Genomic DNA, 20,150 nt, shown 5'->3' with positions numbered 1-20,150 from the left:
CTGACATACATACGGATAATGTTCCCCTATCTCTTTGTCTGGTCTATCCACATCTCGTGTCCCGCCCTCAAGTGCAGGTTACATACATAGGGGGGGGCTTAACGTCTCCCCGTATTACGCCGTACCTGTCAGAAAATAGCGATCCCTGCAAGTTATTCGCGGCAATTGTAATTACCGGGGGCGGACGTCGCAGTAAATGGCCCCGACCATCCTCTGCTGGTTGCCACAAGCGAGTGATGGAATCCCATTCTGCCGGTAGCAAAGTAGTATTAATGTCGTCCTGCAAGACAGCAGTTTTCTAGAATTCCATTCTGTAGTACACAGTAAAGTATAATTGAGGCCAATATACGAGTACTTATCGCTACCATGGCCTGGCTAGATTTGCCTTCTCTTTACAGTAACCCGGCACTTGGCACTGTCTCAGCGAGCCATGCCTTGATTGCCATCACGTTCTTCGGCGTTTCGTACTGGGTCTTGTCTGCAGTTTACTCAGTAACATTGCACCCTTTGTCCAGATTCCCAGGTCCATGGTACACCTCCTTGAGTTGTATTCCATTCTGGATCTCTGCTATCTCCGGACGACAGGTGCAATGGATGCAAAAGCTCCACTCCAAGTACGGCCCGGTTGTCCGCTATGGGCCAAACGAATTGAGCTACATGGACGGCAGCGGTGCCGCCTGGAAGGCAATCCATGGCCATGAAAGGGGCGGCCGAGAGTTTCCAAAAGCCAGAGAGTGGTTTGTTGCGCCGTATAATGGTGAGGATCCAAAGAGGCGAAAGATATCTTGAGCAGGGTTAACAAAAACGTACCAGGTGTCTATGGGATCAACAGCGCGCCAGCGCATGAGGATCACCGTCGCTTCAGACAGGTTTTTGCACCAGCGTTTTCGGAGCGAGCCTTGAAGCGACAGGAGCCAATCTTCCAGAAGAATATTGATCAGTTGCTTTCATCATTGAGTCAAACTTCCGCCGATGGTCAGAGTGTAAACATGGTTGAGTTGTACCAATTCACTGCATTCGACATCATGGGGCATCTCACTTTTGGAGAGCCGCTCGGCCTCCTCCAAAGCAACCGATACTCAAAATGGGTCGAGGCGGTGTTTCACTCTATCAAGGTTATCCCTATTGCACAAATAATTCAATATTACGGGATCCTAGACTTTGCTTTCAAACTTTTGGAACCACAATCTATAAAGGAGATGAAATATAACCACTTTAAGCATTCTGCCGACCGTGTCGATAAGAGACTCCAGAGAAAATCGGACGAAGCAGATATCTGGAGCTTGGTCCTCGACGCAGATCTAGACAAGCAACTGACTCTAGAGGAAATGCACTGCCACGGCGATGTCTTCATGCTAGCAGGCAGTGAAACAATAGGTATTTTCCCGAAATTTTCAATTCCCCGTTGCTGTAGAAGTATAGGGATTTAATTTTCTGATTTCATAGGCACGACACTTTCCGGTGTGACATACTACCTGCTCAGAAACGAAGAAAAGCTGGGTTTACTCCTGAGGGAGATCCGCGCAAAGTTTCGGTCTCAGGAGGAAATCAGTTTCCAGAGTGCCGCGGAACTCGTATATCTGAACGCATGTAAGTACACGGTTGCCACTTCACAAATCCAATTTTACTCATATGCACGTACTTAACCCTTTTGGAAGGTATAAAGGAAGCACTCCGGTTATATCCCCCGGTGCCAGTCGGAGTTCCAAGAGTGGTGCCGAGCCACGCATCAGGGATGAATATGCCTGGAGGCCCCGTCCCCGGTGGAACTCGTGTCTCTGTCCACCACTACGCTACCTACCATAACCCCGATAACTTCCGGGATCCTGACAGCTTTGTCCCTGAGCGTTGGCTCAATGACCCTGCCTATAGCGGCGACAACCGTGAGTGCTGGCGCCCCTTCGCCTTCGGACCTCGGGACTGCTTGGGTCAGAACATGGCCATGCGGGAGACGCAACTCATCCTTGCTCGCCTCTTGTTCAAGTTTAATATAGAAATTTGCGACGGTTTGGAGGGCACCTCGGACTGGGATGAGCAAAATGCCTATGTGCTTTGGGAGAAAAAGCCGCTCATGTGCCGACTCACATTGGCATCTGGTCACATGTCTTCCCCTGAGGAGGATTAGATTCCTTGTTGTGAGCATGGAGTTATGAGTGGGGCAGAGCAATCAGGGGAAATCTCGCTCATTTGAACACTAAGTAGTTCTAGAACTCGAGGAGGCGGGAAAATCAGGGAAACGGGAAAAAAGCGAATCTGAGTTATCATACGGGCGCTAGGAAACTGAGGACTAGTTTTTAGAGACGGCATCACTTGTGGAAATTTGCAGATTGTATAGACGAAAGGCACCGTAGCCATTAATTAATTCTAATTCCTTCTTAAATAATACTCAAAATTCATACACCACTTTGACTGTCATGGGGATCACACTCTAGTAAGCATTACCGTGTCCTCGCTGAGAGTGGTCAGTATAGCCAGCTTTATCTTCGCCTTCGTAGCTGTGCTGTACGGTGTAAGTTGTCTCGCGCAAGATATTGTTTGATCCCGGCTTCAAGATATACTGGTCGCTTCTATTATCGTCTTCTAGCTGTTCGTGGGTTCTGTTGAGAGGGTTTGTGCCAGGCCGGCTGACTTTGGACAAGGCGTAGGAAGAGTCCTTCGCCTCTGTACCCTTAATCATGCGGACCAGCGGCCTGAAGAAGGGGATTGAGGCGGCGATGACAGTTGCGCTGACCTCGGCAGAAAGCCAGATCAGGGGGAAGGCCGTTCCGTAGGTAAAGTCTGCGTTACGGGCAACAAGGCCAATTGTGGAAGTCTTATAGATACCCACCACGCCGGCTCTGCAAGTTTTAAAGTTAGCAAATACTCCAAAGTCCGAAGTCAATGACATATTCAAGGTGTGAGGCGACTTACACTATACCCAAGCTCATGGAGGCAATGATACCAAACTTGTCACTACTCTTCATCTGCAGGTTCCAGATAACAATAGCTGGGAACGCCGTAAGGACCAAGTCCATGGTGGCTGAGTACCCTGCTGCGTACGATCCCAACCCGATGACAGCATCGTTCTGAACGCATCCTGGAGTAGGTGGAACCGAGCATTGAAAGAACTGGACAACGGCAATGCTGAACATGGACCCGTTGATGGTCACAAGCATGAACCACAACGCGGCCTTTTGCCAGGTCACAGTCACTAGCTTCAGTAGTGTCAAGATGAAGGAGGACTTGGACACGGCAACCGAGATGACGGCAAAGAATTGGCCTATCGGTAATAGGTATAGTAGGCGCGGCAGCTTTGTCAAATCCGCGTCTTCATAGTGCTTCCCGAGCCCGAACTTTGTAGCATAAATCGACAAGACAATGAAAGTCACAAAAAGCAACTAGAAAGGACATGGAAAAGTTAGTCGGGTAGTTTCCGAGAGACAAGACATGGCGCAACCTTACCCAGGAGAAGAGAAGCACCGCGTCATCAATGCCGAGTTTCGTAGACACAAGGTGTTTGCTGAAGAATCGCAGGCTCATGAAGACCAACGATAGTGCACTGCAAACTATCATTGTGACATTCATGGCCGGAGCCATGGAGTTCGGCATTTTGAATTGTTGCCGCTGTTTCGCACAGACGCCAAGTAAACTGAAGATATGCAACCGGTCCAGAACTCGTGCTCGCCTTTGTGAAAAGAGCAACTCACTAAAGTCGGGTCAGCGGACTTTTTAGAAAAATACGGCTTATAAAAGTTTTCTACTAAAGACTTTTCTTGCAAATGAGGTGACTTGCTCAGGCAAGCGACTTATGGCTAGGAGTGCAGACAGACTCTGCAAGCTACCAGGTTTATGCCGGCTCTAAGAGCTGTGGGATCACCCGGGGCAGGGCTCCCCTGTGCCGCGGTTCATCAACCTACTCCGTATATAGTCGTAGCCCCTGGTGATGCGAGCTCTCTCTGCGGAAAACTGGTACTACTTTTACCTCCGGGCCGTTGGAGGGCGCCAGGGTTCCGGCAAAAGAGTCCATCCGTATTACAAGGGCTCATGGTCAGCGTGCGAAGTCCAACAGAGAAGACAATTAGTACCAGGCAACTAGTAATAAGCTGGGTATCCCCGGGTGCATCCGTCTGACTAAATAACGGGACGGGAAACTGATAGACGATCACTAACTGTATGTGGGGCATTATAGCCTACGGAGTACATTCTCCGTATCTTACCTGGTTGACAGATTACATTTTGTGGGCCAAGGTTCATGCCGTTTGTCTTCATCATCCTTGCCCTGCCTCTCAGCAGTACCAAGTTTGCACCAATGGACATGTGGCAAACCGCGTATTCCCGGCCGTCGAACCGAATGAGTGACCAAGCTGGTTTATAAGGAATTACCCACAACATCGGCAAGGTTTAGAGCGACGGCCATCAGTTGTCCAGTGGGTAGAACGCTAGACACATCAGTGGACAGGCCTTAATTGGAACGACGTATGATTTCTACAGCCAAATCTTTGCCTCTTGAGCGGAGAGGTGGGGAACCAACTGGAGGAGCGGCCAGGCCCCCGGCAACGTTCCAACAATGCTGTTGGTGTAACCTAGGATTCTTCAAAAGTGCTTCTACCGGCTTTCTAATACGGTGGATTCGTTTCAGAGTTCTGGGCAAGCTGATTCTAGGCCGCAAAAGAAATTTGTTCATGTCGTATGCAGGGGCGAGCTAGGGTCCCTTGAATGCTTCGCATACGACTACTACTCATATAGTCACCAACTGAGGGGGCAGGACTCCAAACTGAAGTTATAGGCCGCTGGTTCGGTAGTTTTTCAACAGGAAGCTGAATCCTATTTGCTTTTTCGTTCGTGATTGTTAAACTCAGACTTGTATGAATCCAGTAAAGCAACACTTTGGCAGAAACAATGGCGGTGATTACCTCCTCAGGAGGAGTTTATGTCGTGGCGATCGTCTGTGTTGTTCTGTATACGGCATACCGAAGGATCCTGCCAAAGCCAATCCCTGATATCCCGTACAACAAAGATGCGGCAGCAAAGTTGTTTGGTGATGTGCCAGAGATGATGGGCTATGTGATGCGTACACAACGCATTTTTGTAAGACACTGCCACTACTCACAACGCCAGCTGGCGGATGCAGGTTGCTAACATATAACTTTGAATAAAAATAGTGTTGGTTAACGTCTCTTACCACTCGCCTCCAAAGTCCTATCGTGCAGGCTTTCATCAAGCCCGGAGGACTCCCATGGGTGGTGGTGACAGACCCTTTCGAAAGCCAAGATATCCTGCTTCGGAGAATCAAGGAGTTCGACCGTAGCGAATTCTTTGGTGAACTCATCAATGGTATCTTGCCAGAGCAACATATCCAATTTATCTCGAGCGACCCTCGATTCAAGAACAACCGGAACTTGATCAACCACTTGATGGCCCCGACTTTCATCAGGGAGATCAGCGCGCCTGAGGTGTACATGGCCGCAAGCACCCTGATGAAGTTGTGGAAGATCAAATGCAACATGGCCAAAGGCCGCCCCTTTTCGGCTCATCACGATGTCACCTTTGCTACGTTGGACTCCATCTTTGCCTCTTCCTTTGGCCTTCTCGAGAGCGAGACCAATACGATCCAGCGCATCAAGGCGTTGGACAGCTTTGAGCCTGTATTCCCCGATGATGTCGATGAGCCCGTCGCTTTCCCCGAAGGTCACACTCCGGAAATCTTCTCGGCTGTGCTCACGCTGGCCAACTCGGTCACAGACACTCAGCTCTCTCCTGCCCCGGTACTCACTTCATGGGTCATCCGCAAGTTCCCCTACATGATCAAGGCCAAGAGCATCAAGGACAAGTACATCGAGGACAAGGTTGAAGAATCCGTCCGATTGATTGAGAAAGACCCCAGCATCAAGCCCAAGAGCGCGCTTCACTCCGTCCTCCTTCGCGAACGCGATGTGGCGATCAAAGAAGGCCGCAAGCCCGACTACCGCAAAGGTGCCATTGCCGACGAGTTCTTTGGTTTCATGACTGCTGGCCACGATACATCTGCTACCACCATCGCCTGGGGCGTCAAGATGCTGACTGACAACCCTGCCGCGCAGAGCCGTCTCCGTGACGAGCTCCGCTCGGCCTTCCCAGCTGCTGTCCGGGAGAAGCGCGACCTGACCTACGCGGAGCTTAGCAACGCACAGGTCCCCTACTTGGATGCCACCGTGGAGGAGATTCTTCGCCACTCAAACACCATCGCCTTCGTCGTCCGCCAGGCTCAGCAGGATACCACCGTCCTCGGCCGCAATATCCCCAAGGGTACCAATGTCTTCCTCATGGCCAATGGCCCCGGCTACCTCGAACCCAACATGAAGCTTACAGATGAGGCACGCAGCCCTGGGGCCCGCCAGACGGCCAAGTCGGCTCTGACTCGTGCCTGGTCGGACGATGACATTTCCAAGTTTGTTCCTGAGCGCTGGCTCGAGACGGATCCCGATACCGGTGCCGAGGTGTTCAACACGATGGCTGGCCCGTCGCTGGCGTTCGGTATGGGACTTAGAGGATGCTTCGGCAGAAAGCTGGCTCTGCAAGTGCTCAAGATTCACTTTGCGTTGATTGTCTGGAACTTTGAGTTGTTGCCCATCCCGGAGAAGCTGGGTGGCTACGACGCCGTGCAGAAGTTTGCGAGGGAGCCGACAAAGTGCTTCATCCGGCTCAAGGAGATTGAGCTGTAAGAGACTTGGGATATCGCTTGCCGTGTATTTGTATGTATAAAATTAATAGAACTAAGCTTGAATTTCGTTTGTTGGTAAACAAGGCTTAAGTCAACCAGGCCCGGGTCCGCGGTACCAGAAGGAGACCGTGAGCTGCATGTGCTATTGGCATCTGCCCGTCTTGATTTGTCACGATAGGCTATTTCGTCGCCAATGTGTTCGCCTATTTCTCTCAATGTAGTTGCCTCCATCTATCAATAATAGTCTCTCGTATCCTTCAGGGGCCGGGCCCTCGGAAGAGCTGTCGCGGCTGGACCGTGCTCACTTCCCCGGCCTGTACACATGCAGGGTTCAATTGTAACCGATCTTAATAAGTAGGCGATGCTGATAGATAGACGTCAAGAATTTATGTCGCTTCACATCTCCATGGTTATGAGAAGTACAGTCTCGTTGTGTTGTATAATGCGAGTGCGCCCCCTCAAGAGGGTAGAGAAACTTCAGGTGTATATGTTGGCGAACGCTTTTTGCCTCAGCCCACGAGCACGGTGTCTAGCCATCATCCTTAGAAACAACATCTTTGAAAAGCCTGCAAAAGTGCGACAATTAGCGCCTATGGGAAAGCCGGCAATCGAAGATGGGGGTGAGTTGAAAGAGGATGACCTGCTTTGCGGGAGCGCCTTAAGAGATTTCGGTTCGGAGGATTACCTGACACGGCAGAGCGCCCGTCGTCTCTGGCTCTGCTGTCCATGAAAAAAGCTGTCGACAGCGACGATCATTTCCCCTCTCCCACCCGTTTTCCCCTCCAAGGCGATAGAGTGAGTGGCCCTCAAAGCCAAAGGGTTGCAGAACGCATGTTGGCTATGTTGTGTTGCGGAAGGTTCTGGTCGATGATAGTGCGAGGTGCGGTAGAGTATCTTGTTGCATTGTTCCACCAAATATTCTGTTTCATACGAGTATACGAGAATAGAACATACCATAAACGAAGCACCAAGCGAAACACCGAAAACCATGATGGATGATGAGCGGGACTCTGTCCGAGACTGAAGCAAGTAATACCTAAACCAGCCTGCATAACTACAACTACTCTCATAACGAAGCCTACACCCTTACCAATTATAACATAGGCTTCTTGAGGATAGCCGACGGAGATTTTGAGTTTGCGTGTTTGATGGCATCTCTTCACACTTAGGGTGAGGGAGTCAGCTTTTCCGTCGTGGAAGGCTCTGTATGAATGGAACCATTGTACCGAGCCCAGCGCGTCCTCATCGGAGAATAAAATTGCAGTGTCAGTCAAGCCATGACCTCCCATTATGCCAAGCTTTGTAGTGAAAGCCGATTATGAATAGGAAGAAATGCGTGTTCGAGTCTCAATGTTGAGGTTCCACTTATCCCACGGAAACATGCATCAGCAGCGATTGCGTCGGGCTCATTGAATTGACGAAGCAGTCATGCAAAAAGTCTCCCAGGGAGCTTGCTTTTCTGTGATAAAGCTGATGAAGCTGAGAAGGTGGAAAACTCTGTGTGTTCTGCTATGAAAGAGGGAAAAGCTAGCTGCAAACAGAAGCAAATAGGAAGTGGGCTTGGCCAAGGAAGGTGGTTACACAGATTCACGTGATAACTCAACATTCTGAAAGCGCAAGATGAAGGAGCATTAGTCCGGCATTATGCAGAAATTGAAGTAGACAGAACTACTACCTATCCAAGCCACTATTGCGATATGCGAAACGTGGAGGTTTCTAAGGCCTAAGCTATCGTCAAAAGGTATCGCGGCTTTAGCAACGGGTATCAAAAGGCAGTATGTATGTTCGAATGGCCAACTTTCGCGACGAGCGACTCGTGGAATCCGGGTCATCGCGGACGCTGTTCTGTAATCGTGAGTCAAGTCTTGTTGTCATCAATCGATCTCACTATTTTCTGGTCAGGTATAGTGGCGAGATCATAATATTCCCGATAATGAGATACAAGAAGCAAGTATACACGTTTTGAAGTTGTTTCAATTGTAATTATTCTTACAGAGATGAATGGGAAGCACAAATCGTTGAGAAGAAATGCGGACTCATCATGCGGAGTTATAGTCAATGTGAGGTTGAGGACTGAGCATTTGCAAGCAAACATTTGAACTGTAACTCCCTACTACAAAACGAGTTTTGCGACTCTAGGCAGAATACTTAGGTTACAAGACAGAATATGCGGCAGGTGAATTGCAACTCTTGAGTGTTAACCTGAAGAAGCATACCTTACCCTCATGTCTCTTCCAGATCTGCTGGATAAGAGATGAACTGAAGGAAAACTTTCTATGATGACATGTATGAGTACTCTAACGCTGTAACATATACGAGTCCTGGAAGGGGATATCAGTTTCTGATGCTGGATACAAACCGTGGAACTTTGACAAGTGGCTCAGAGGAGAGCGGTATATGAGATACGGAGGGAACCATTCGACACTCCAAGGAGGTTGGGATTGATCTGCATAGCAACGAAACACCGAGGCAGGCAACAAAACACCGAAATGAGCAATGAGACACTGAGGCGAGCAAGAGACACCTTTACTTCAACTCTAGCCTTGTTCGATCGCTCCCTGGATGTAACGGCAGGTATTCTAGCTGTAATGTTTAATTAACCACCGAGCAGAAATGCAGGTACAAATGACTAGAAGGCCATAGTCGCTCTCGAAAAGGAGAAAAGGGAGATGTAGCATCAAAATATGGAGATCCGGCCGTACGGCACTCAACACCCTTGCTTGTGTGTGGTCCGCAATATGCGTCGGCGTGGATCATAAGCCGGGCAACGGAGCTACATACAAACCTACACCTCGTAAGCTTATAGCTGCCATTGTTCCGATTCAGCGAACACGGTCGGATATTAATGGCAATTTCGGTATTTCAAATCTCCTGGAGATCCAGCGCTGCTGGGTATCTTGGTATCATGGAGTGTGTTCTGCCTGGCATCACGGAGATATACTGGCCCACTCCTACGTATGGAATATGCCACTCTTTATTCCATGTCATGCCATTATCAGTTGGCTCTTCAGACTATTAGAGACTAAGAAAAGTAAGAACAGACATCTATTCAGACGTTGAGATGTTCATGAGCATATATCTACCTACCAATACACCCACCTGTGCGTAGCTGGCTTGACTGGGTACCTATGTAGGTACCTATACTTATGCAATATGCAACGGAGATTCCGGATGTTCAGTTAGAGCAGCAAAATTTCGAATTAAGCGTTGGGCATGATTTTCTAGCTTCCTACTTCTTTGAGATTCCATCCATGCAGTCGATGTTGCTGCGCGAAATACCACTTGTATGTAGGATCTTGGACACAGAGAGATGCTGACATGTGAAAGCGACTTGAACGACTCTGTGGGGGTACTTAGATGGGGGGAGGGAACAGGCGACAGGTACGGGGTACATGAGCAATAAATTAGGTGAACCACTCGCTGAATGACGGAATTCATTTATTATACATGCATTTTCTCTAGAAGGAGGAAGCGTCAGCGAGGTGGTTGGGCATCCAGTACTAACAAATATTTGATCCAGCTTTGGTCCGTTGGCCCGAGGCGGGCGGGCCGTCGACAACCGAGTCGCTGGTACCAAGCGAGTACTCGACAGCAGCATAAAACGCCCGGCGACATATGAAGTACTGCTGACGTTGGTAGATGGGTATGGAATACGAGTGAAAGATAGGGGAGGTGCCAGCAAAGGAATTGTCGGCTCTTTCAGTATTTTACCAGGCGATGTTGTACTCGTATCATTTACAGGGCCGATATGGGGTGAAGTTGAAGGTTGGGGGCAATTATTAAAGACATGCGAGCGTGTGATTGGACTCGGTGTCTTACCTTATCTTTTTGATCCTCTTGCCCGGAGACTGGACTCGAGAGCTTCTTATTCCCTAGCCGATGCGGCGCATTTCGAGAGACGGCCAAACCCACTTCAGCTGTTCGGCGTTCGGCTCTTCCGGGACAAAGTTCAACAGAGTTGTATGTAATATTTTAAGTATGTGCATTTGAGGCCTTCAGCTGTATGAGCGTTACAAGCTGGGCTGCCGATGTGCTTCATATACAGGTAGAGGTGCTAAGGCACTGTGGCTGGTCTGAAAAGTTCCGCGTAGGTACCGGATACTGCAGATTTTGTAGTCGGGGCTGGTTACATCGCAGGTACCGGATACTAAGGTTATGGCGAGGTTGCAACGTCCCCACGCGGGAGCGAAGAAAAGAAAGAAAAAGATGGGTGGTTGCTTGGCCATCAAATCAGCCATAGAGGACGCAGGCAACTTTGCTGATCCATCAGATAATTGGAACAATTTAGCCACTTTGAGGGGCGCCATGGGGTCGCTAGCTCGTGACGTCGTTGCGCTGCAACTGGATGGGAATTACTGCTTCTGTCCACGGCCCGTCACTTACAGCTGAAGGATTACAGTACAATTTGCTTTCCATGAAATGAATATGTGGCCTTGTGACCTGGATAGAGCCCTCCTGCCCTCGCCAAAGGACACCAACTGACTCAGCAGTTCGAGGCAGATCCAAATGCGGAATCCCATCGTCTTCTAGGCTTTTTTTCTTGCTTGGGTCTAGATTCGATCGGTTTTTTGCCACGCAACAACATCATCGTGAATAATGTCCCAGAGCCCAGGCAACTCGCCCAGCCCAGATCGCAATCACGAGGACGCCAGTTGACGCTCATATCAGACAGTGGATTCTCACCTGGCGACTGAAATCATTTGCAGCTGCTTTTGCTAGCGTCGCCGCTCCGGTTTCTCACAGCGCAACACAAATCAAATCCCTCTTCTGAAACCCTCAGCCCGAACATCCCCTCGTCCGAAGCCACCACTCCAACCCGGGATTTGATCCACTTGACGTGACGCCAGATCGAGGCACGTTCTTTTCCTCTCTCTTTCGTCCCGCAGCCTGCAGCCGAGCACACGTTGCCATTGCCGCTTCTCACCTTGGACCGTTGAGCACATGCCGTTCATGTACATGTAGCTTTTCGCCATCTCGCTGCACTCCAGACGAACCCCCCACTTGGACGCTCGCCTCTCACCCCCGGGTATCACCTTGTGGCCGTCTTCTTGGGCCTCATATGAGAGAGAGGGCGTGTACGAGTACATGTACCAGTCGCGGATAGGCACATGTTCCCGGATCAGCCGTCACAGCCTGTGAGTGAGTGAATCACCTGCGTACCAAAGCAACGACTGAGGTAAGTCAAGAGATTTCATCACTATGCCTTTGTTTGACCAGCAGATCGTCGGGCATTATTCTCTTTTTCTTCTTTTATTTCCTCTTAGCTCGACACTAGACCAGCAAGAGTATGTACAAGCGTACAGCAAGACAAGTGTCTGCAAGGCTGTAGATACTTGGCAGGGCAAGGTACCCTTTCAACGTCGTTTGACGTCTCACTATCGCGGCCGGGCATGCGGAGGAGCTCTTCCACGTTCCCCTCCAACCCCGGCAAAGCCTACCTTAGCTTTATTCACTCAACCTCCTGTGATACGATACGCCTTTCACGGCGATTTACGAGTACACAGATGACCCACAGCCAGACACCTGGAGCTGCCATTACACATCTTGCACTCCCCAAGAAGACGTCGGCTGGTTGTGGGGACTCCACCCTTTCCCCGTCCCCCGGATTCTGGTCCGTATCCGGCCGTTGAGGTCGTCTACGGCCTGATGAGTGTACATATATATCTCTCCTCCTAGTTGCGCTTGGCCCTGACACAGTCCTCTTTGCTACTAAATCCTATTTCCCGGTTCTTCCGTTGCCTCCTCCCTAGTCACTTGCCCTTTATATGAGACTGGTCCTCATTTACGTGGCACATCAAATGTAATGCCCGCTTAATGCCACGACGACTGCCATTATTTCTTCCGCACCGCCCTTCGCGGACTCTCCATTAGCACCAGCATTTCCCCTCTATACTTCTAAGTGCTCTTAACCTGCTGACGCCATGACGGCCTCAGTCCGTGTCTTTCATCCTCCCCAGTCCATAGCCGAACGGCTTGCTGAGCCCAACTACTCCTACAACACTCCTCGCAGCCTCCCAGATCTTCCCGACTCATCAAAGGAGTCCGAAGCAGCTCGGTCTCAGTCTCAGACGCCGACCCCCACGCCGGCTCAACGGCAGCCTCCTCAGCTGTCTGCTGCATACACCAGAGTCCCCAAGGCGACATACCACGAATCCATGATGGAGGGAGGCATTACTTTCGGCGCCCAGGATAAGCTACCGAAGCTGCCCATCCCTGAGCTCGAGAACTCTGCTCGCAAATACCTAGAAGCCCTGAAACCACTCCAGTCCCCCAGAGAGCATGCCGAAACAAAGCATGCCGTCAGCGAGTTCCTCAGAGAAGAAGGTCCTGATCTGCAAGAAAAGTTGAAGAGATATGCACAAGGCAAGACGAGTTACATCGAGCAGTTTTGTACGTCTGCCTTAGCTATTACTCTGGTGTCATATCAAAGCTAATATTGGTGAAAAGGGTACGACTCGTATCTCAACTTTGACAATCCCGTAGTACTCAACCTCAACCCTTTCTTCCTCCTCGCAGATGACCCGACCCCAGCGAGAAACAACCAGGTGACCCGTGCTGCTTCCCTCGTCGTGTCTTCTCTGGAGTTCATCCGGGCAGTGAGAAAAGAAGAGCTGCCGCCGGATAAGATCAAGGGAACTCCTTTGTGCATGTATCAGTTTTCACGCCTCTTTGGAACAGCCAGAGTCCCCACGGAAGCTGGATGCCAGATTGAACAAGACCCTGAATCAAAGCACATCGTTGTCATGTGCCATGGCCAGATCTATTGGTTTGACGTTCTCGACGACAACTCAGATGTCATCATGACTGAGAAGGATATTGAGCTCAACCTACAAACGATTGTCGACGATGCTACCCAGACCCCCATCCAGGATGCGGCAAAGAACGCCCTTGGTGTGCTCAGCACAGAGAACCGCAAGGTGTGGTCTGGCTTACGAGATATCTTGACCCGTGAGCATGGTTCCAACAATGCCGACTCGCTCAATATTGTCGACTCAGCCCTCTTCGTCCTGTGCCTTGACTATATCGAGCCGACCAATGTTGCGGATCTCTGCCAGAACATGCTCTGCGGAACCAGCGAGGTCAAGAACGGCGTACAGATCGGCACATGCACCAACCGCTGGTACGACAAGCTCCAGATCATTGTCTGTAAGAACGGCAGTGCGGGAATCAACTTTGAGCATACAGGCGTGGACGGCCACACAGTGCTCCGGTTTGCAAGTGACGTCTATACCGACACCATTCTTCGCTTCGCACGCACCATTAATGGACAGGCGCTGACCCTCTGGACGTCTACCAGCCCCGACCCGTCCAAGCGAGAGATTGATAGTTTCGGAGACGTCAACACCACCCCTCGAAAGCTCGGATGGGATATGATCCCCGAGCTGAGCATCGCGGTGCGGTTCGCCGAGACTAGGCTGGCAGATTTGATTGAACAGAACGAATTCCAGTGTCTCGATTTCTCCACCTATGGCAAGCACTTTATTACATCGATGGGATTCTCGCCCGATGCCTTTGTCCAAATGGCATTCCAGGCGGCGTATTACGGTCTGTATGGAAGGGTCGAGTGCACTTATGAGCCTGCCATGACCAAGACCTTCCTGCACGGCCGCACAGAGGCCATCAGACCCGTAACAAAGGAATCTGTTGATTTCGTCCAGACGTTCTGGGGCGATAACCCGGTCGAGCAGAAGATGGAGGCTCTCAAGCGTGCTTGCCAGAAGCATGTTAACAACACCAGGGAGTGTTCAAAAGCGCAGGGATGCGACAGACATCTCTATGCGCTCTTTAGCGTGTGGCAAAAGTATGTTGATGATTTGATTGATAGCGGCATGAGCAGCCCTGGAGCGTCAAGCCCAACGACGTCTTCACCGACAGCAAGCCCAAGGAGCTCCAACTTGTCACTCGACGGTGTCGAAGTCAGGTCGACCAGGGAACGCGGCGACAGCACAAACTCCAGATCGCGAGACCACCACCCGCTCCCTCTCATCTTTGCCGATTCTGGCTGGGACAAACTGAACACGACGATTCTCTCGACCTCAAACTGCGGCAACCCTTCTCTTCGCCACTTTGGATTCGGACCGACGTCAGGAGATGGATTTGGTATCGGCTACATTATCAAGGACGACAGCATTTCCATCTGCGTGTCGAGCAAGCACCGACAGACGAAGAGATTTGTGGACACGCTGGAGAGCTACCTGTTGGAAGTCCGACGCATCCTGCGCATCACAAACGGCAAGGTGGTCAGCACAAAGGGAAGCAAGGCACGCGAAGCCGAGCTGGCTCGACCGAAGCCATCCAACCGACTCAAGTCTCGAGGCAGGTTGATCACCAGCCCGGACGCGGTCAAGTCGGGAGGCAGGCGCCTAAGTCTGGTTCCGGGATCGCCAACAGAAACAAGCTTCACAAGCGATGACGACGAATTAGGAGGCTGTAAGTTTATACTACCTCTTTCTGACCATTTACATGGATGAAATACTAACTGAAAATACTAGATGGCTTCTTCGATGCCGGAATGCTTTTCCAGGCCCTCAAGGCTCGCGGAAACACCGTCGAGGAGGAGCACAAGGCGTCGGAGCGAGTAGCAGGGCATGCGAAGAGGCGAGACGTTGGCAAAAAGCTGCGTCTAGTCACGGAATAAGGTACCTATTGGGAAATGCTTCTTGCCGTCTCTATGTTCTATTAATGTTTGCGGTGTGAAATGCATTGTTTGCCGTGGAGTCTTGTGTCGGTTTGGGTGTCACACATAGCGCTGCTTGGTGTTACGCAGCGCATTGGGATTATGGTCCATAGCTTTAACTTTGTATCTAGGACAGCTGATGTTGTGAATTTATCACAAGTATTTGACAAGTAATCGCGCCTTTATATCGATATAAACGACGCGCCTCGACGCTTTAAAACGGTAGAAAATGGAGGAGAAAAGGGGTTCAGGCGTAATGCCGCTGCTTGTTACACTAGGCACCTGGTTGCACCATGTAATAGTAACCTGAATGCATCACACAAAGAAGCAGCTGCATCTATCGGTGCTGTGTATATCGATGGGATATGCTATGCATACAAAGAAAGGAGCTCCTGATGACAAAGAAATAGGCTTCAAGCCCGGGATATAGCTGCTATGGAATGGTTCTGTGAAGCTTCCCCGGACATCCGAGACGTGGCTGAAAAGCTCTGCGTAGGTACTACGAAGCTGATGGAGCTTATCCGGCTTCTGAGATACAAAGGACGGCAAGATGGAATCAGTCTTTGCCATTGCATTACTCGTAATCAAAGCTACACTGGTCATTGGAATCATGCATTTGATTTTCTATTCGTTCCCATGGCTACGGCCTTGTAGGTGCAAACGATGAGGCGCAACTGGTAGACTAAGCTCTGGGGAATTTGCCAATGTTCATAGAATCCAGAGGCAGCAATCATCAATGATAACAGCAGCTGCGTACAAGCACGAGTAATGGCAGCAGTATGTATCTACCCTATCAAGCTATCTCATCGAACGACTTGGAGCCAACAAGCTTCCACGATCCATTCATTCGACGAATTGGATTGGAACAAAGATGTGGAGCTAAAAACTTTTTTTCCTCTTGTTCCAAGTTGTGATGGTGTGTCGCCTTTTGCATACCGCGAATTGGGATTAGGCGGCTTTTGTTTTCGATGGGTTTTCGTTGGTTGGACAAGGATCCGCTTGTTTTGCCTCGCCGCCCAAGCTGCCTTGCCACTGGCTCTTCATTTTCTTTCTTTTTTTTCTACGTCTTTCTTTTGCCGCGTTGGGTAGTGGGTAGTAGGACGATCGATGCCCTGTTGATTCATTGTTTCGGAGTGAGGCTGAATTGGGATGGGCAACATGGGCTGATGGGATAGCTAGCAGTCAGCGCCAAAGAAAAGTCAATCATGGAATGGCAAATGCCAGTTTAGGGTAACGATAAGCGAGGACAGCTCCAGCTGCTTTGTGTCTGTCTCTGTTCCGTTTGTCTTCCATTGTTTTCTGCTGTGGGATGGATGCGTCAAGATGACGATGGAGGATACAAAGGTACTTGCATGCTTCTCTGTGTAGAGCTGGCTGTTTGTGTCCATCGATCGGATTTTTGCTTAGCATCAGACGAGACAGGCACGAAAGTTCAAGGAGGGGGTTTTCTTGCAGCTGGGAGGCCTTGTCCAGCTCAGTGTTACCTACAGTACCTGACTCAACTGCATTATCTGGTGCTCTCTTTGCTTGGGCGTTGCTAGGCTACCTACATGTACCCAAGCGGCTGCTCAGGTGCTGCTAGGGTTGTATGGATCGTAAGGCTCTGCTCTGGCTAAGGCAGCAACAATCAATCCAATTCCAAAGGCTGCACAGGATTAATGTGGTACCAGGCAGTACCTTGCGATACGATAAAGCTGTCCAGCACCTTCTAGTGCCTTATGGTGGGGCATCTGTGTACCCGCTACCAACCCGGCTGCGGCAGCCCTTGGAGAATCAGAGGTACCAGGGACCCCCGCCACTGCCCCGCGATGGATTTTTTTTCTTCTCTGCTGGGAGCTGGAGGGGAGATGACATCAAAGGAGGGGGGGAAAGAGGGGAGGGGGGAAAAGCAGCAAATCTGAGCTACGAGTACCTGAGGGTACATGGGCAATTGGAAGCTTCCACGAAGAGAGAACAAAAAAACAAAAAAAAAAAATGCAAGGGGCAAGCAGGGAAAAGGCGATCGGGCACTGATCAAAAAAACGCAAGGGGGCTTTTCCAGCAGGCGCGCGCATGGTCTAGGCGTTTGCAGTGCCTACCAGAGGCTTCTGGGAGCCCCTGCAAGATGCCGGTGTGGGCACCCTTGGAATAGTGTAGAACCGCATCGAAACCCTCCCGCCGTCCTTTATTTAGATGCTCTCTGCAGCCCGCCAGCAACGCCGTTTTCTTTTTCCCGAACATACTCTCTCAAACACTTCAATCTTCACACATCTCCTTTTCTCTTCTCATCACTAATTCCATTTCCAATTACTTTTTTTCGAGAGCACACACACACAATCATTCACAATGTCTATGGGACCAGCCGTCGGTATCGACCTGGGTACTACGTACTCCTGCGTCGGTATCTTCCGTGAGGACCGATGTGATATCATCGCCAACGACCAGGGTAACCGAACGACCCCTTCGTTCGTTGCCTTCACCGACACCGAGCGTCTGATCGGTGATGCGGCCAAGAACCAGGTCGCCATGAACCCCCAGAACACCGTCTTCGACGCCAAGCGATTGATTGGACGCAAGTTTGCCGACTCCGAGGTCCAGGCTGACATGAAGCACTTCCCCTTCAAGATCGTCGACAAGGGCTCCAAGCCCGTCGTCGAGGTCGAGTTCAAGGGCGAGAAGAAGACCTTCACCCCCGAGGAGATCTCCTCCATGATCCTGACCAAGATGCGTGAGACCGCCGAGTCCTACCTCGGAACCACCGTCAACAACGCCGTCATCACTGTCCCCGCCTACTTCAACGACAGCCAGCGTCAGGCTACCAAGGACGCCGGTCTCATTGCCGGTCTCAACGTCCTGCGTATCATCAACGAGCCCACCGCTGCTGCCATCGCCTACGGCCTTGACAAGAAGGTCGAGGGTGAGCGCAACGTCCTCATCTTCGATCTCGGTGGTGGTACCTTCGATGTCTCTCTCCTGACCATTGAGGAGGGTATCTTCGAGGTCAAGTCCACTGCCGGTGACACTCACTTGGGTGGTGAAGATTTCGACAACCGCCTTGTCAACCACTTTGTTAACGAATTTAAGCGCAAGAACAAGAAGGTTAGTAATTCCCCTACAGACACATCTGAATCCCCCCAGAACCCGCATGTACTAACTTCTGACCAGGATCTGTCCACCAACGCTCGTGCTCTTCGCCGTCTCCGCACTGCTTGCGAGCGTGCTAAGCGAACTCTGTCTTCGTCTGCTCAGACCTCCATTGAGATCGACTCTCTCTTCGAGGGTATCGACTACTACACCTCCATCACTCGTGCCCGTTTCGAGGAGCTGTGCCAGGATCTCTTCCGATCCACCATCCAGCCCGTCGACCGTGTCCTTGCCGATGCCAAGATCGACAAGTCCCAGGTCCACGAGATCGTCCTCGTCGGTGGCTCCACCCGTATCCCCCGTATCCAGAAGCTCATCACCGACTACTTCAACGGCAAGGAGCCCAACAAGTCCATCAACCCCGACGAGGCCGTTGCCTACGGTGCTGCCGTCCAGGCCGCCATTCTGTCTGGTGACACCTCTTCCAAGTCCACCAACGAGATCCTGCTTCTCGATGTCGCTCCCCTGTCTCTGGGTATCGAGACTGCTGGTGGCATGATGACCAAGCTCATCCCCCGCAACACCACCATCCCCACCAAGAAGTCCGAGGTCTTCTCCACCTTCTCTGACAACCAGCCTGGTGTGCTCATCCAGGTCTACGAGGGTGAGCGCCAGCGCACCAAGGACAACAACCTGCTCGGCAAGTTCGAGCTCACTGGCATTCCCCCCGCCCCTCGTGGTGTTCCCCAGATTGAGGTCACCTTCGACGTCGATGCCAACGGTATCATGAACGTCTCCGCCGTCGAGAAGGGCACTGGCAAGTCCAACAAGATTGTCATCACCAACGACAAGGGCCGCCTGTCCAAGGAGGAGATTGAGCGCATGCTGTCTGACGCCGAGAAGTACAAGGAGGAGGACGAGGCTGAGGGCCGCCGTGTCTCTGCCAAGAACGGCCTTGAGTCTTACGCCTACTCTCTCCGCAACACTCTCAACGACCCCAAGGTCGACGAGAAGATTGAGGCCGGTGACAAGGAGACCCTCAAGACCGAGATCGACAAGATTGTCCAGTGGCTCGATGAGAACCAGCAGGCCACTCGTGAGGAGTACGAGGAGCACCAGAAGGAGCTCGAGGGTGTCGCCAACCCCATCATGATGAAGTTCTACGGAGCTGGTGGTGAGGGTGGCATGCCCGGTGGCATGCCCGGTGGCCCCGGCGGCTTCCCTGGCGCTGGCGGCGCTCCCCACGCTGGTGGCGATGACGGCCCCACCGTCGAGGAGGTCGACTAAATTCACAAAAAGCTGTTTTGATACCCCAACATCAGACTTGAGCTTCCAGATTGGTATTCCGTCTACGATGTGTGGAGGCCTACTCTAGGGGATCAAGGGATGATGCCATGATTAGATTCTTTCTTTGAGTTTTTGCTTTTATCGTAACTAGCATATCACGGACATGAAGGGTAAAAAGCTGGGCGGGAACGCTGGCCCTGGTTGTATTTTAATGAGTTTTAAGGGAATTAAAAAAAATTCAAATGGTTTAGAACCAAATTACTTGTTTCCATTGACAATGAATATGTGAATGTGTTTTCCCCGGTATTAGAGTGAATGTTGGGATGGTGTTGAATGCAACGAACCATTTTATTAATGGATTACATTCGTGTGAGAGTGGATGGCTGTAATGAAGTTTTTGTCGATGCAAAAAAGCAGCTCTCTTTGGGTATGCTCTTACGATGA

The 20,150-nt window shown here is 50.8% G+C and overlaps 10 protein-coding genes across 10 annotated transcripts; 8 read left to right on the top strand and 2 right to left on the bottom strand.

Annotated features, from left to right (window-relative positions):
- Positions 1–366: 366 nt before the first annotated feature.
- On the top strand, positions 367–2,318 carry M431DRAFT_541147 (hypothetical protein; the record flags this gene model as incomplete). Its single annotated transcript, XM_024921095.1, has 4 exons — positions 367–757; positions 814–1,377; positions 1,447–1,590; positions 1,659–2,318. 4 exons carry the CDS (start codon positions 367–369, stop codon positions 2,123–2,125), a joined length of 1,566 nt encoding a protein of 521 aa, XP_024770034.1. The 3' UTR covers positions 2,126–2,318.
- Positions 2,319–2,428: 110 nt separating this feature from the next.
- On the bottom strand, positions 2,429–3,588 carry M431DRAFT_95426 (hypothetical protein; the record flags this gene model as incomplete). The annotated part of the gene is made up of 3 exons (XM_024924701.1): positions 2,429–2,837; positions 2,911–3,377; positions 3,442–3,588. 3 exons carry the CDS (start codon positions 3,586–3,588, stop codon positions 2,429–2,431), a joined length of 1,023 nt encoding a protein of 340 aa, XP_024770033.1.
- Positions 3,589–4,284: 696 nt separating this feature from the next.
- On the top strand, positions 4,285–4,782 carry M431DRAFT_251355 (hypothetical protein). The gene has a single exon (XM_024913788.1). It carries the CDS (start codon positions 4,458–4,460, stop codon positions 4,683–4,685), a length of 228 nt encoding a protein of 75 aa, XP_024770032.1. The 5' UTR covers positions 4,285–4,457; the 3' UTR covers positions 4,686–4,782.
- A 96-nt stretch (positions 4,783–4,878) lies between these two features.
- M431DRAFT_95024 (hypothetical protein) lies at positions 4,879–6,680 on the top strand (the record flags this gene model as incomplete). Its single annotated transcript, XM_024924647.1, has 2 exons — positions 4,879–5,067; positions 5,142–6,680. 2 exons carry the CDS (start codon positions 4,879–4,881, stop codon positions 6,678–6,680), a joined length of 1,728 nt encoding a protein of 575 aa, XP_024770031.1.
- Positions 6,681–7,485: 805 nt separating this feature from the next.
- Positions 7,486–7,968, bottom strand: M431DRAFT_485749 (hypothetical protein; the record flags this gene model as incomplete). The annotated part of the gene is made up of 1 exon (XM_024916314.1): positions 7,486–7,968. One exon carries the CDS (start codon positions 7,966–7,968, stop codon positions 7,486–7,488), a length of 483 nt encoding a protein of 160 aa, XP_024770030.1.
- Positions 7,969–11,844: 3,876 nt separating this feature from the next.
- M431DRAFT_511917 (hypothetical protein) lies at positions 11,845–12,654 on the top strand. The gene is made up of 2 exons (XM_024919760.1): positions 11,845–12,331; positions 12,614–12,654. Exon 1 carries the CDS (start codon positions 11,879–11,881, stop codon positions 12,185–12,187), a length of 309 nt encoding a protein of 102 aa, XP_024770029.1. The 5' UTR covers positions 11,845–11,878; the 3' UTR covers positions 12,188–12,331; positions 12,614–12,654.
- M431DRAFT_95008 (hypothetical protein) lies at positions 12,601–15,317 on the top strand (the record flags this gene model as incomplete). Its single annotated transcript, XM_024924643.1, has 3 exons — positions 12,601–13,069; positions 13,127–15,109; positions 15,172–15,317. The coding sequence occupies 3 exons, from the start codon at positions 12,601–12,603 to the stop codon at positions 15,315–15,317; spliced, it is 2,598 nt and encodes an 865-aa protein (XP_024770028.1).
- Positions 15,318–16,027: 710 nt separating this feature from the next.
- M431DRAFT_251283 (hypothetical protein) lies at positions 16,028–16,637 on the top strand. Its single transcript, XM_024913787.1, has one exon. It carries the CDS (start codon positions 16,125–16,127, stop codon positions 16,443–16,445), a length of 321 nt encoding a protein of 106 aa, XP_024770027.1. The 5' UTR covers positions 16,028–16,124; the 3' UTR covers positions 16,446–16,637.
- A 207-nt stretch (positions 16,638–16,844) lies between these two features.
- On the top strand, positions 16,845–17,606 carry M431DRAFT_250654 (hypothetical protein). Its single transcript, XM_024913783.1, has one exon. The coding sequence runs from the start codon at positions 16,945–16,947 to the stop codon at positions 17,485–17,487; it is 543 nt and encodes a 180-aa protein (XP_024770026.1). The 5' UTR covers positions 16,845–16,944; the 3' UTR covers positions 17,488–17,606.
- Positions 17,607–17,681: 75 nt separating this feature from the next.
- On the top strand, positions 17,682–19,706 carry M431DRAFT_499175 (hypothetical protein; the record flags this gene model as incomplete). Its single annotated transcript, XM_024917770.1, has 2 exons — positions 17,682–18,434; positions 18,501–19,706. 2 exons carry the CDS (start codon positions 17,682–17,684, stop codon positions 19,704–19,706), a joined length of 1,959 nt encoding a protein of 652 aa, XP_024770025.1.
- Between the last annotated feature and the right edge of the window lie 444 nt (positions 19,707–20,150).

This window comes from Trichoderma harzianum (assembly GCF_003025095.1).
Source record: "Trichoderma harzianum CBS 226.95 unplaced genomic scaffold M431scaffold_14, whole genome shotgun sequence".
NCBI lineage: Eukaryota > Fungi > Ascomycota > Sordariomycetes > Hypocreales > Hypocreaceae > Trichoderma > Trichoderma harzianum.
The sequence above is the reverse complement of the archived record's forward strand: the minus strand, read 5'-3'. Positions and strand labels throughout refer to the sequence as shown.